The sequence below is a fragment of the Globicephala melas genome, chromosome 4 (assembly GCF_963455315.2).
Source record: "Globicephala melas chromosome 4, mGloMel1.2, whole genome shotgun sequence".
In the NCBI taxonomy this organism is placed as follows: Eukaryota; Metazoa; Chordata; class Mammalia; order Artiodactyla; family Delphinidae; genus Globicephala; species Globicephala melas.
The window spans coordinates 135,249,841-135,262,894 of NC_083317.1; the positions used below are offsets into that span (position 1 = coordinate 135,249,841).

Genomic DNA, 13,054 nt, shown 5'->3' on the forward strand with positions numbered 1-13,054 from the left:
CCCCAGCTCAGGAGGTCCGGTGAGCCCTGGGATCCATACCTGCTTGCCTCGTTTTCCTGGTCTTCCTGTGGGCCCCCGGTGGCCTGCTATCCCGGGCTCGCCCTTTGGTCCCATTTCACCCTGGAAAGAAGAAAGAGAAGCAAGAGAGGAACGAGGAAACAAGGAGCAATCTCAGCTCCAGGTCGATCCAATCTCCGGCCACGGGGCCTCTCCTTGCTCACTCCCAGTCTTTTCCAGGCGGGCTGCTCTGGGAGGTTGGGAGAGCGATGAGGTCGTGTGAAGGGAGAGAAGTTTTTCAAGGAAGAGGACAGGAAGGAGAATGTTACCGTGGGTGGGGAGGTCACTATCTGAGAGAGACAGCTGCCGGGCAGCACACATTTTGGTCCCTAAATCCCCATCCAGAGAGGCTAGGGTGGGAGGCGCCTGCATTTCAGTCCCCTGTGCCTGGGACACCGATGGGGGAAATGCCTTCTCTCTTAGTTGAAATTGTATGCTGTGCTTTGCTTTGTTTTTAGCACAAATTCAGATCTATGGGTTTTTGAATGATTGGACACAGTTTTGACGACTATCATCTTTGGGATGTTTCTGCTCATGTTATATAATTCCCCACTCTTCAGTAAAAAGCTGGTTTGAGTTCCACCTCACTCCCATTTGATTCAGATAAAAACTCTTAGTGGGAGAGATGTTCCAGACACATGTTCACATACTCAATCTAGTTATTGTAAAAGGCACGGAAAGCAGCGTAAGCAACAGTCCTAATTGAAAAGCTCTCTTTGGAACCATCGGAACCACATGTACCAACTGCAGAGTTCCAGAGTTTAAGGCCAGCCTTTTGTAAAACCTGTCTCTCCATTTTGGTTCATCCCTCCTTCCCCGTGCTCTTCCAGGATTCCAGGCCCACTGGTGGCTTCTTCGGCTCATGAACCCACCCCACAGGGCATCCTTCCTACCTCCATAGGTACCATAGGTACCTTCCTACCTCCATAGGTACCTCCATAGCCCAGAAGGCACCACACCAGCTAAGCTTAGCAACAGCAGCCATGAGAGTTTCTGTTAGGCCACAGCTGGTGCCCGTGAAGAGCTGACCGGGCCACTCAGACGAGGATAAACGCCCGGATGACTTCTCCCAGGGAGGCCAGAGGAGGTACAACACAATGGAAAATTCCAGGGAACACCAATACACAGTAAGGACCTGAAATTACCTGTTGGCTCAGCCAGTATAATGAATTTGTCAAGCTACCAACATTTCGCCTCACCGAGAATTGTCCCTAAACCTACGATTTCTTTCCCGTCCATCACGTCCTTCGGCCTGCTAGGATAGGGTGGATTCTCTGTGGCCATGGAGATGTTTGCATAATTTTCCTTGGCTGTTTACAGGGGGCTGAGAGGTATCTTGTTCGGCTGGGAGAAAACAGCAGCATAAACAGCATAATTTTTTGGAAAAGATCATCTGAAGAAAGTGTGGTCCTTCTCTTCACCAGCTGGAAGCAGCCAGTAATGTCTTGATCTAATTTCTCTCCAAAGACCTAATTATGGTCATCACATCAGCTCTGTCTTAAACAGGCTGCCCTGAGAGGGAGAGAGAACTCTGTATGGCAAGTCTAGTAAATGGTGCAGAGACCAGAGAAGCTGTCATACTTAATTTTACAGGAATGTATGTCCACTGTTGCACTGAATGAAAACCTAGACTAAGTGTTTTAAAATAAAATTATTTGTCTCTCTTAATGTTTCCTTTCACTTGCTTATATAATGAATCTATTTATTTTTAACCCAACACTCTATGTAGGTAGCAGAGACAGAGGTTTTGACAGCTTTAGGCAGTGATAAATTATAATCATGTCAGATGATTGAAATTATTTAAATATCATCTACTGACAAGAGAAAGTCAGATAAAAACTGTTCATTCAGGTTTGGAAAATAAAATTTTAAGGCGAACTTGAAAACAATTTAGAGTTCTAAGAAAGCATCCCATTTGCCTGTTTGAAGAATATCGTGCTCTGAGGCTTAGGTAAAAATAAATTTCCAATGTCAGTGCCTTACAGCATGAGGAACCACCATTGTGATGGTGGTTGTCCTAAGTGATCATTCAAGCACCCTTTCTCTGACACTCCCCTCGCCCCCCCATACCTCTTCCTTAACCTTAAGTAAAAGTTAAAAAAATGTCTGTCACTAGTTGCCACTTTCACAGTTTTTATCACATCTGCACACCATTCTATTGTTATTCACTGAATATTTTTTCTTTAAGTCAACCAAACTAACTCCTTTTTTATTAAGCCTTGTCCCAAGCAAATCCCACTAAATACTTAAATAGATAATAAATTTACCTATCAAATAAAAAATGTTTTAGCTGTCACCCACTAAAATAACTCTGTGGGCCTCCAGCAGTGCATGTGCCCCCTTGAAGGAGCGCTGAGCTGGGTGCAGGCAGCAGTGGTCTCAAACCCACGCCAGGGCCCTTGAGCACTGCTGCTCCAGTCTGAGTGCCCGGGCACAAAGCTTTCTGATTTTGAACAGTCCCATAGCCCTCTGACAGACAGAAGATGCAGGGAACGCCTCTCTGCCCTCAGATGGGGAATCCCTTCCTCCCACTGAGCTGGAGGGAGGTCCCACTGATGCATTCAACAACTTGCTCCCCTTTCAAACCAGAAACTTCCACAGTGAAACCCGCTTTTCATGCCTGATGAATGGAGAGGCAGACCTCTTTTTGCTGTGCTTGGAAGGTCTAATTTGTTACTGAGACCTATTTTTACTACTTCTAGTTACTTACTTTCTGCCCCAACATTCCAGGAAGTCCTGGGAAACCCTGTGAAGAGAACAACAAACACAGTGACTGCCTCTGAAATAATGCTTGAAAGGGCTGAGGAAGGGTTTGGTCAGCTCTTCAAGATAAAGTCCTGTCAGTCAGCCAGCCAGCCGGTTAGCCAGTCAGTCAGTCAGTCAGTCAGTCAGTCAGCCAGTCAGCCAGTCGGTCAGCCAGTCAGCCAGTCGGTCAGTCAGCCAGTCAGTCAGTCAGCCAGCCAGCCAGCCAGTCAGTCAGTCAGACAGTCAGACAGTCAGCCAGTCAGTCAGCCAGCCAGCCAGCCAGTCAGTCAGTCAGCCAGTCAGCCAGTCAGCCAGTCAGTCAGTCAGCCAGCCAGCCAGTCAGTCAGTCAGCCAGCCAGCCATCCAGTCAGCCAGTCAGTCAGCCAGCCAGCCAGCCAGTCAGACAGTCAGCCAGTCAGTCAGTCAGTCAGTCAGCCAGTCGGTCAGTCAGCCAGTCGGTCAGTCAGCCAGTCAGTCAGTCAGCCAGTCGGCCAGTTGGTCAGTCAGCCAGTCAGTCAGTCAGCCAGCCAGCCAGCCAGTCAGACAGTCAGACAGACAGTCAGTCAGCCAGCCAGCCAGCCAGTCAGCCAGTCAGTCAGCCAGCCAGTCAGCCAGTCAGTCAGTCAGCCAGTCAGCCAGTCAATCAGTCAGCCAGCCAGCCAGCCAGTCAGACAGTCAGACAGTCAGTCAGTCAGCCAGCCAGTCAGTCAGGCAGCCAGCCAGTCAGTCAGTCAGTCAGTCAGTCAGCCAGTCAGTCAGCCGGTCAGTCAGCCAGTCAGTCAGTCAGACAGTCGGTCAGTCAGCCAGCCAGCCAGCCAGTCAGTCAGTCAGACAGTCAGACATTCAGACAGTTGGTCAGTCAGTCAGTCAGTCAGATAGCCAGTCAGTCAGACAGACAACCAGTCAGTCAGCCAGCCAGTCAGCCAGCCAGCCAGCCAGCCAGCCAGCCATCAGCCAGTTGGTCAGTCAGCCAGTCAGCTAGCCAGTGAGTCGGACAGACAGACAGACAGACAGTCAGCCAGTCGGTCAGTCAGTCAATGTCAGTCAGTTAGCCACTCAGTCAGTTGGTCAATCAGTCAGTCAGTCAGTCAGACAAACAGCCAGTCAGCCAGTCAGCCAGCCAGCTAGTCAGTCAGAGAGTCAGTTGGTTAGTCATTCTGACAGTCAGTCAGTCAGTCAGCCATTCATTCATTCATTCATTCAGCCAGTCAGCCTGCAAGGTGGGGGTGGGCAGGGGCTGCCACTTCTGTTGAAGTTTATCATTTTTATGCAATGCCCATTACCTTTTCTCCTTTGGGACCCAAGTCACCCCTTTCACCTCTGGATCCCTAGGAGGAAACCACAGGAGAGAGTCAATGAGTTAACTCCATTGGGGGGGAGGGGGAACTGGAGCATTTCAAACTGAAAGCTCCATAGGTCAGCACCCTCACTTCCCAGGCAAAGAAACAGGCTCAGAGGTTAGGAGACTGGCCCAGGGAAGGCATGCTTTGTGAGATAAACTTCTATTTTGACCTCAAAGACCTCTACACTAATAAAGGACAACCCACAGAAAATTCCGGGTCCCAGATTTTCTCTTATCCTCTAGGAAATTTGTCCCCAGGGTCTGGCTGGGTTTTTTGGATTTTGCTCCGTTTTTGACAGACAAGAAGGTTGTGTGGTAGAAGCTTGTTCTAAGAACACATCTGCCATTTTTGTGCAGCACCCCATGTCAGCTGTGTTCACGCTGCACCTGGCACAACTTTCAGCTCTCACTGCCCCGCCTGAGGGGCTTCCACCTCCTCCGGGAGCTCCTCCCTAACCCACTTGCCCTGGCTAGGAGGCCCCTCACTCCTGTCTCGCAGCCCCCTGACAAAGGACAGGGTAATATCTAGGAGTGGTGGCTGCAGTCGCTGACTAAAGAGACCCCTGGGCCCATCCTCTGCTCATCACTGACCCCAGACCCAACAGCCCAGACCAGGCTCTGGGGAGCCATCAGAGACAAGCACCAACCTTTTCCCCTCTGGATCCAGGGTAGCCCTAAAAGAAAGCACAAGGTGAATTGACAATCAGCCCTGTAGGACCTTTGGGTTTGGTGCAAGAGTGGAAGCCATCCCTGTATGTGGTGGTGAGATGTGTCTCCACATTGGGCTGCACGTTTTTTGGGGGGCGTGGGGGAGTTGCAGCAGTAAATACAAAGATGTCCCTGAGGGTTGTGTTTAAACCAGGGCTAAAAAGAACACTGCTTTTCTTAGTCTCCCAAAGGTCTGAACAAAGGTTTCCATCTGCTTTGTTGTCCAGGGGCTTGACCCTTGCTGCCCAAGATAATGGCAGGAATGGCATCCCTCTGCCCCTGTGTCCCAGGACACGATGTCCCCCAAAGGGCTGGTAAAGATAAGCACACTCTGGCAAGGGGCTCTCCAATATCTGTGACAATCCCCAGCCCAGGACGGCAGCCACACAGTCCCCACTTTATAGACATCAGCTGCTCCAGAACCTTAGTAAGAAGACCTGGAAAAATCTATCTGGACCAACACACTGACCTTGGAGCCCATTGGTCCTCTTGACCCTGGCAAGCCCATCATCCCCAGGTCACCTTTTTCACCCTGTGGGAATCAGAAGAAGGGGGAAAAAAGACATACAGTAACATTTCCTAGAGAAACTGAACCAGGAAAGGCGTGGGCAAGATCAGGATAGAACTGGGGACACTAGGGCTGGCCTGTGAATCTGAGGACCCCAAATCCTCCCTTGCTGGCTCCCAGGGGCCCAAGACTACAGACTCCACACTTCATTCTGGTATTTGACATGAAACATAGAATGAAATTGTCCAAGGTAGAGCAGATCTTCAAACTAAATGCTCACTAACATGTTGTAAATTGACTGATGTTTGATCTTCTCCCAGAGAAGGCTGGGAAAGGGAGGGGGAGAGAGCATGCAGGCACTGGGGCCTCAAAGGACAAGGTATCCGCACCCCCAAAAAACTACATCTGCTCTACTCTTTGCATAGTGAGGGCCTTTCTGATGTTTCCATATACTCTTACCCTACGTTTGCAGCCAAGCAGAGTGAACATCAGCCTCTGGGTGTATACTACGGAGGCAGGGGACTAGGATTCATAGGTGGGATCTGTTACCCCTCAGAATGGTTTACAGTTGGAACTTTCAGTGCCCTTTGTGCTAAAATACTTTAACCAGCGCTAAACGGTAGAAATATAAGGTGAACAACATGCTTAATATTAAACTTCTTTTAGAAGTCACATTAAAAGTAAAACTAAACAGATGGAATTAACTTTAACAACATATTTTATTTACTCTAATTAATTTAATCTAATTATCATTTTAAACATGCCATCAATGTAAAAATTACTCATGAGAGGTTTACAATCCATTCTTCATAATAAATATTTGAAATCTGTTGTGTATTTTACATTTAAATCACATCTCAATTCAGGTGCTAAATTTTCATCTAAAATACTTGATCTGTATTTAGATTTCAAAAAATTTATAGTTAAAAAAGCAGATTCACATACTCAATTTACTCCAAAATACTTATATATTTTCAACTAACTGAATTGAGTACAGGTTTTTAAATGCAAACTTAAATTCATTAAAATTAAATATTCAGTTCCTCAGTGGCACTAGGCATGTTTCAAGGGTTCAGTAGCCACATGTGGCTAGTGGCTGCCATATTGGACGGCTCAGCTCTATACAGTGGATTTTTAAAGAAATATCCTTGGGACTTTTCCTAAGAGGACTGGGAACAATTTTCTATTCTCAGAATAAATACAGCCAATAAGTGAGTCAGAGCAGACAGTGACATTCACCTGCTCACCCCTGACTTCTGCAGGTCAAAGTTCGGAGTCGTGGCCTCTGCACCCAATAGTCTATGACCAAAGTGTGTAAAAAGACATGGGTGTGGATGTATTAGCTTTTCCTAACCTGTCTGAGGACGGGGATTTCACCAGCATTTGGCAATCCCTCTGTGAATATAGGATTTCCGTTGTTCCAGCCCCCAACTCCCATGCCCTCACCCTCCACCCCCTGCATGACAGGCCAACAGCTTCCCAGGCACAAGCCCCTCTTGCGTCATCTCAGGGAACCAAAGAATTGCACACTAACTCTCAGGACAAAGGAGGACAGGGCCCCTGGGAAAGAGGTGGCAGCCCCTCGTTTCTCCTCTCACAGAAGCTAAGCTGTGGGACTGACCAAGTTCTTGCCGTCCAAGCAAAGGAGGAAGTGTTTAGGGACCTCGGGTCAGTCCTCAGGCTCTCTCCTTCCTTCCCATCTGGAGGAAGTGAGTTTCACCGGCAATGTGCCAGGGGCCTGGGGAGCCGCCATCTTCTCCCCTCCAGTTCTGATGCCACTGGAGCCCTGAGAGCTGCCACACTTACCCTGGGGCCTTCAGGGCCGGGCCAGCCAACAGGCCCAGGCATGCCAGGAACACCTGGGGGGCCGGGTCTGCCCTTCAAAGACAGAGAACAAAAGTCAGGACAACTGGGTTTGTTTCCCTCCCTCTAAAAACACACATTTGTCTCTGTGGCCTAGAGGGGAGTATGGGGCCTCCAAGCATGGCCCCAGGACCCTCATCCCCACCCTCCAAAGACTGATGGCCTAGAAAGTTGGGCCACTCGGGTATGAGTTAAAGCCCTTGGTGTCACATTATGTCGACACACAAGACTTTTCTATTCAAGAAATGGAACGTGGTAGGGAAGGGATTCTAAACTTCTTGGTTCTTCGATCGTTATCATCTCTACCCATCCACGCAAATGTCCCCTGCATTCCCATAGGTTCTCCCCAAGGAGGCAGTGTAGGAGGGGAGAGGATTATGTTTGGAGAACAGCAGCAGATGCTGGGGGTACTCCCTCAAGGTCTTTCCCCGCTGCTCAGCATGCCCATTTCCCAGGGGCTACCTTCCTTGCTGTACCAACACTTTCCTTCTTACAACCTGCAAGTGTGGGTTTGCCGGGGGCAATTGGAGCTGCCCAGCAATTGATGTACCTCCCCTTCCTGCAGCCAACAGCCCAGCCCCCTTACATCAAGGTAAGGCAGGACAAATTCTCTGGTGCCATTCACACTCCAGAGCTCCCCTAGGGATCAGACTGAAGTTGGATGTCATCTGATACCACCCCACGCTGGGTTTCTTTCCCTGCCCCATCTGGGTCTCCCCTCCCCTCAGGCTCCTCTGGAAAGAGCTCCCTTAATCATTAATTCACTTGCACATGGCATGGACCATCTCTATCTCTGTGTCTAGGGAATCCAACATAAGCCAAGGAGCTATGGAAGAGTAAGCCCTGCAAGAGAGCATGGGCGCAGCGACTTGGGGTCTATGTTGACCTCTGCACCCACTGGCTAATTTCAGTTAGCCAAGCTGGAGTTGTGGAAGGCTCAGCCCCTACCCAGACATCACAGGCACTGGCATGTGTACTAGTTCCTGCTCCTGCCTTCCTCATCCATGGCAGACATCACTAATCAATCACGGCCCTTGTTAGTCCTGAGCATGGAGACGATGGCAGAATCCTCCCAGCCCAGCACTTCAGTCGACCGCTGGGCCTTGACTGGAGTGGTCAGCTGTGCCTTAAAGGGTTGGAACTTTGCCTTACAAAGGTCTGTTTGAGGCTCTTATTGATAGTGAAAGTATTTGAATAAAACATTTAACGGGGAAAATAGTAATTTATATTTAGAACCAGAGGCATCTTTCTTGGCCAAAGTTTTGAACCTTCTTCTATATCACCAAGACCTACAATTTCAGTGCCAGCATCCATTGACTACAGCAAGCGGCAGGGGGTTGACACCTTCCTGACACTAATGAGAACCTTAATAACATGTGTTTGGTTTACTGAGTCCCTGTGACCTGAAGTAACTGCCATTTATTTCAGCTGGGCCGTAAAGCAAAGCCATTTGTTTCTGTCTGACACTTTACTCCACTTTAATCAAATTGACAGTGAGAGTCATTTGGTGCCACTGGCTGAGGCCTTGGAGGGTTTCTCTGATGGATGGCAGGATGAGGTGGCGTGAGGCTGGGGGAAATCTGGCCAGGCTTGGCAGCCTCTGGCAGAAGTCCGAATGCCAGTCACTACTGTCCTCATCGGATGGCAGTGCTGTCATCAGCCATCTGGGTATCAGGGCCGCGGAGGTGGGCAGCTGGTCCCCACCCCTAGGAGTGCGCACACTCATGCACACCGAGCACAGCTGCCCGCGTAATGCTGACAGAACAGCATGGACCATACCTTCCTTCCCGGTCGGCCAAGCTCCCCCTGTGGATGGAGAAGACAGGTAAGCAGAGGCTGCTTTGGAGGAAAAGTTCTGGAATCAAGGGCTTAGCAGGGCTGATGAGCGGGCATGCCCATGCGGCTTGGTCACCTGGCGGTTCACAGCACCCCCGCCACGTCAGGGGGCCCCCCCAGATGCACCGGCGGGGTCCCACACCTTCAGCAGCCCAGTCACCCCGGAGCCCATCCTCACGCACTAAGGCAGGATTAGCACGTGCTTTGAAATCTGAACTTGCAAACCCTCAGTGGCGCCCCCAGAAAACAGGCTGGAACTACCAAGGAGAGGTGGGGTGAAGACACAGGTGGTTCGTACCTTTTCTCCCTTTGGTCCTGTCTTGCCGGGAAGCCCAGGCGGGCCCTACACGATCAAGATAAGAAGTGAAGAAAGCATGCATGAGCCCAAGGCAGGCCGGTGGGAGGAAGCCAAGGCCGGGAGGCGCTCCTTGGGCCCTAGCTCCTCAGCAGCCTCCTTCTCTCTGCAGATTCAGGGCTCCAGACACGGCAGGAAGGACACTCCACACTCTCCAGCCTAGGCCCCTCCTCCCTAGGCCCCCTCTTCTTGCTTTCTCTAGGCTGTTTCCAGCAGCACCATTGTAATGAATGGTCACACACCTACTCTCTGTGATTTTCATTTTCTCCCTGGAATTCTTGGGTTGCCTGAAACATCCTGAGTGCTTGGTGAGAGCAGCTAAAGAGACGTGAAGATATGCTATTTGCTGACAACGAGATGCTGCACCAGCTCTCACGTCTTTTCGGCTGCTCTTACCAAGTTTCCCTGGGGCCCAGACAAGACGGAAGTTAGGCTTTGCTCGCAGGAGCAGCTGACACAGAAATTCCCATGGTGGATCTATGGGTACCAGGTACAGCAAAAGTCTTCTGTTTTAAGATGTGAAGAGTGCGTTTTTGTCCCACGGCCCGGCCACGGGAGTGGGGCTGAGTCCAGCTCAGGGATTCCGGGGCCCGTCGCACTAAAGCTTGACACCCCCTATGGCAGGACGCAGCTGCCTTCAGCGTACGCGCCTATGAAATGCTCAGTTGGCCAACTGTCTTCCAAGCTCCCCAGGACAGCAGAGAGGAATCCACCAAAACCCCCAGGCCACCACTTCATCCCCAAGATCTGCAGGTGAGCACGCCTCACGCAAAGCCTGTCTGAAACAGGATTTCTATGAGGCTTGTCCAGATGACCAACAATCCCTCAGCCAGGGGTTCCTAAGCCTCTCTGCACATTAGAAACCCCTGGGGATCTTTTAAAATTCCCGAGGGACACAGGAATCCCAGGGGATTCTAATGTGCAGAAAAGTTTGGGAACCACTATCTCTGGTTTACTCTCCTGTTTTAGGGACGGGAGGAGGGAGAGTTTCAGTTCCATTCTTTTTTCTTTTCCAAGCCTCGCTTTTTTGCATTTTCTTGAAATGGACGAGAACTATGTATCAGGCCGTTGTGCTCTCCCTAGCTCAGCACTTCCCAAACTTTGATATGGACTGATTTCCTCTGGAGGGTCTTGTTAAAATGCAGATTCTGGTTGAAGGATGTGGGATGGAGGAGGAGAGGGTGAGATTCTGCGTTTCCAGCAAGTTCCCAGGTGACGCCAGTGTTGCTGGTCCTCACACTGTGTCCCCAGAGTTGGCAGCACAGCCTCGGAGTGACACACGTGGGATTGCACGAGGTTGGAGGCATGCATATGCGGCTGGACACAGAAGTCTGGGGGCAGCAGGAACCCCCTTCCCATGGGTTCGCTGTGGGTTCTGAAACCGAGCGGGGCCTGTGGTGGTCCCAGGCACGGAAACCTTTTTTTGTCCCCTGTTTCTTTTTTTTTAACATCTTCTTTGGAGTATAATTGCTTTACAATGGTGTGTTAGTTTCTGCTCTATAACAAAGTGAATCAGTTATACATATACATATATCCCCATATCTCTTCCCTCTTGCGTCTCCCTCCCTCCCACCCTCCCTATCCCACCCCTCTAGGTGGTCACAAAGCACCAAGCGATCTCCCCGTGCTATGCGGCTGCTTCCCACTAGCTATCTATTTTACGTTTGGTAGTGTATATATGTCCATGCCACTCTCTCGCTTTGTCACAGCTTACCCTTCTCCCCTCCCTGTGTCCTTAAGTCCATTCTCTACGTCTGCGTCTTTATTCCTGTCCTGCCCCTAGGTTCTTCAGAACCTTTTTTTTTTTTTTTTTTTTAGATTCCATATATATGTGTTAGCATACAGTATTTGTTTTTCTATTTCTGACTTACTTCACTCTGTATGACAGACTGTAGGTCCTTCCACCTCACCACAAATAACTCAATTTCGTTTCTTTTTATGGCTGAGTAATGTTCCATTGTATATATGTGCCACATCTTTATCCATTCATCTGTCGATGGACACTTAGGTTGCTTCCATGTCCTGGCTATTTAGAGCTGCAGTGAACATTGTGGTACATGACTCTTCTCAAATTATGGTTGTCTCAGGGTATATGCGCAGCAGTGGGATTGCTGGGTCATATGGTAGTTCTGTTTTTAGTTTTTTAAGGAACCTCCATACTGTTCTCCATAGTGGCCGTATCAATATACATTCCCACCGACAGTGCAAGAGGGTTCCCTTTTCTCCACACCCTCTCCAGCATTTATTGTTTGTAGATTTTTTGATGATGACCAATCTGACTGATGTGAGGTGATACCTCATTGTAGTTTTGATTTTCGTTTCTCTAATGATTAGTGCTGTTGCGCATCCTTTCATGTGTTTGTTGGCAATCTGTATATCTTCTTTGCAGAAATGTCTGTTTAGGTTTTCTGTCCATTTTTGGAATGGGTTGTGTGTTTCTTTGATATTGAGCTGTATGAACTGCTTGTAAATTTTGGAGACTAATCCTTTGTCAGTTGCTTCATATGCAAATATTTTCTCCCATTCTGAGGGTTGTTTTTTCATCTTGTTTATGGTTTCCTTTGCTGTGCAAAAGCTTTGAAGTTTCATTAGGTCCCATTTGCTTATTTTTGGTTTTATTTCCATTTCTCTAGGAAGGGGGTCAAAAAGGATCTTGCTGTGATTTATGTGTGTTCTGCCTATGTTTTCCTCTAAGAGCTTTATAGTGTCTGGCCTTACTGTCCCCTGTTTCTTGTAGGCAAGACTCCAGCCTCTATGACCTTCCCTGAGTTCCAAAGGGTGGATTCGAACAAAGGACGAGCAGCCAGGAGACCACCTGAGGCAAGATTAAAGGGACCAGAGAAGCTCATCAAGGTGAGGAGATGAGGTTAAAGGAGGGCAGGCCCTGCTCACACCCTAATCTTGTCAGAGACCCCACCCTTGAACCACTGTTATAAAACTCTTCATCCAGTCGTCTGGGGTTGGGACACACAGTTCTGAGGGCATTAGCCCGCTGTGGCCCCCTTTGCCTGGCAAAGTAATAAAGCTGTCCTCTTCTACTTCACCCAAAACTCTGTCTCTGAGATTTGATTCGGCACCAGTGCAGGGAGGCTGAGCTTTCAGCATCGTTTCTCATGTGCTATCACTTGCTGTCAGCATGGACTTCAAGGCTGGGAAGATAGAAATCCCCCCAGAGCTGACCCTCGGGTGCCCACCATGCCTTTATGCAGACTCCCCAGCCCCTCTGTGGCAGCTCTGGTCCACCTGTTTTCCTCATTGCATTCAACAAATATTGATGGGGAAGCTCTACACCCCGGGCACTGGTGTGGGCTGGGCACACAGCATGAGCAAGGTAGACAATGTCCCTGCTCGCAAGACCAGGGGTCAGTTTACTGGTTCTGTAAGAAGCCAGATAGGAGGTATCTTAGGCTGTGGCTCTGATATAGCAATTCTGTCACAACTACTCAACTCTACCCGCTAGTGCAAAAGCAGCCAGAGACGATAATATTTAACTACAAAAAAAAGCCAGATTGGACCCCTGGCCATACTTTGCCAATCCCAGCCATAGAGCTGACATTTTATGAAAGGGAGACCAAAGGAACAAAAACTAAGAAAACCGTAACAACGTGAGAAAACTCTGCCGAGAAAGAAAATAGGTCAT

At 49.1% G+C, this 13,054-nt stretch overlaps 1 protein-coding gene across 2 annotated transcripts in view; it reads right to left on the bottom strand.

Moving 5' to 3' along the window:
* The window catches only part of COLQ (collagen like tail subunit of asymmetric acetylcholinesterase), a 65,971-nt gene that overhangs the window by 17,313 nt on the left and 35,604 nt on the right, over positions 1–13,054 (bottom strand). For both annotated transcript variants that reach the window (XM_030876392.2, XM_060298629.1), the window contains exons 4-11: positions 9,358–9,402; positions 9,003–9,029; positions 7,167–7,238; positions 5,322–5,384; positions 4,792–4,818; positions 4,086–4,130; positions 2,768–2,803; positions 40–120 (exon numbers count right to left, since the gene is read on the bottom strand). In XM_030876392.2, the coding sequence (XP_030732252.1) occupies positions 40–120; positions 2,768–2,803; positions 4,086–4,130; positions 4,792–4,818; positions 5,322–5,384; positions 7,167–7,238; positions 9,003–9,029; positions 9,358–9,402 (396 nt within the window). The remainder of the gene's footprint in view (positions 1–39; positions 121–2,767; positions 2,804–4,085; positions 4,131–4,791; positions 4,819–5,321; positions 5,385–7,166; positions 7,239–9,002; positions 9,030–9,357; positions 9,403–13,054) is intronic.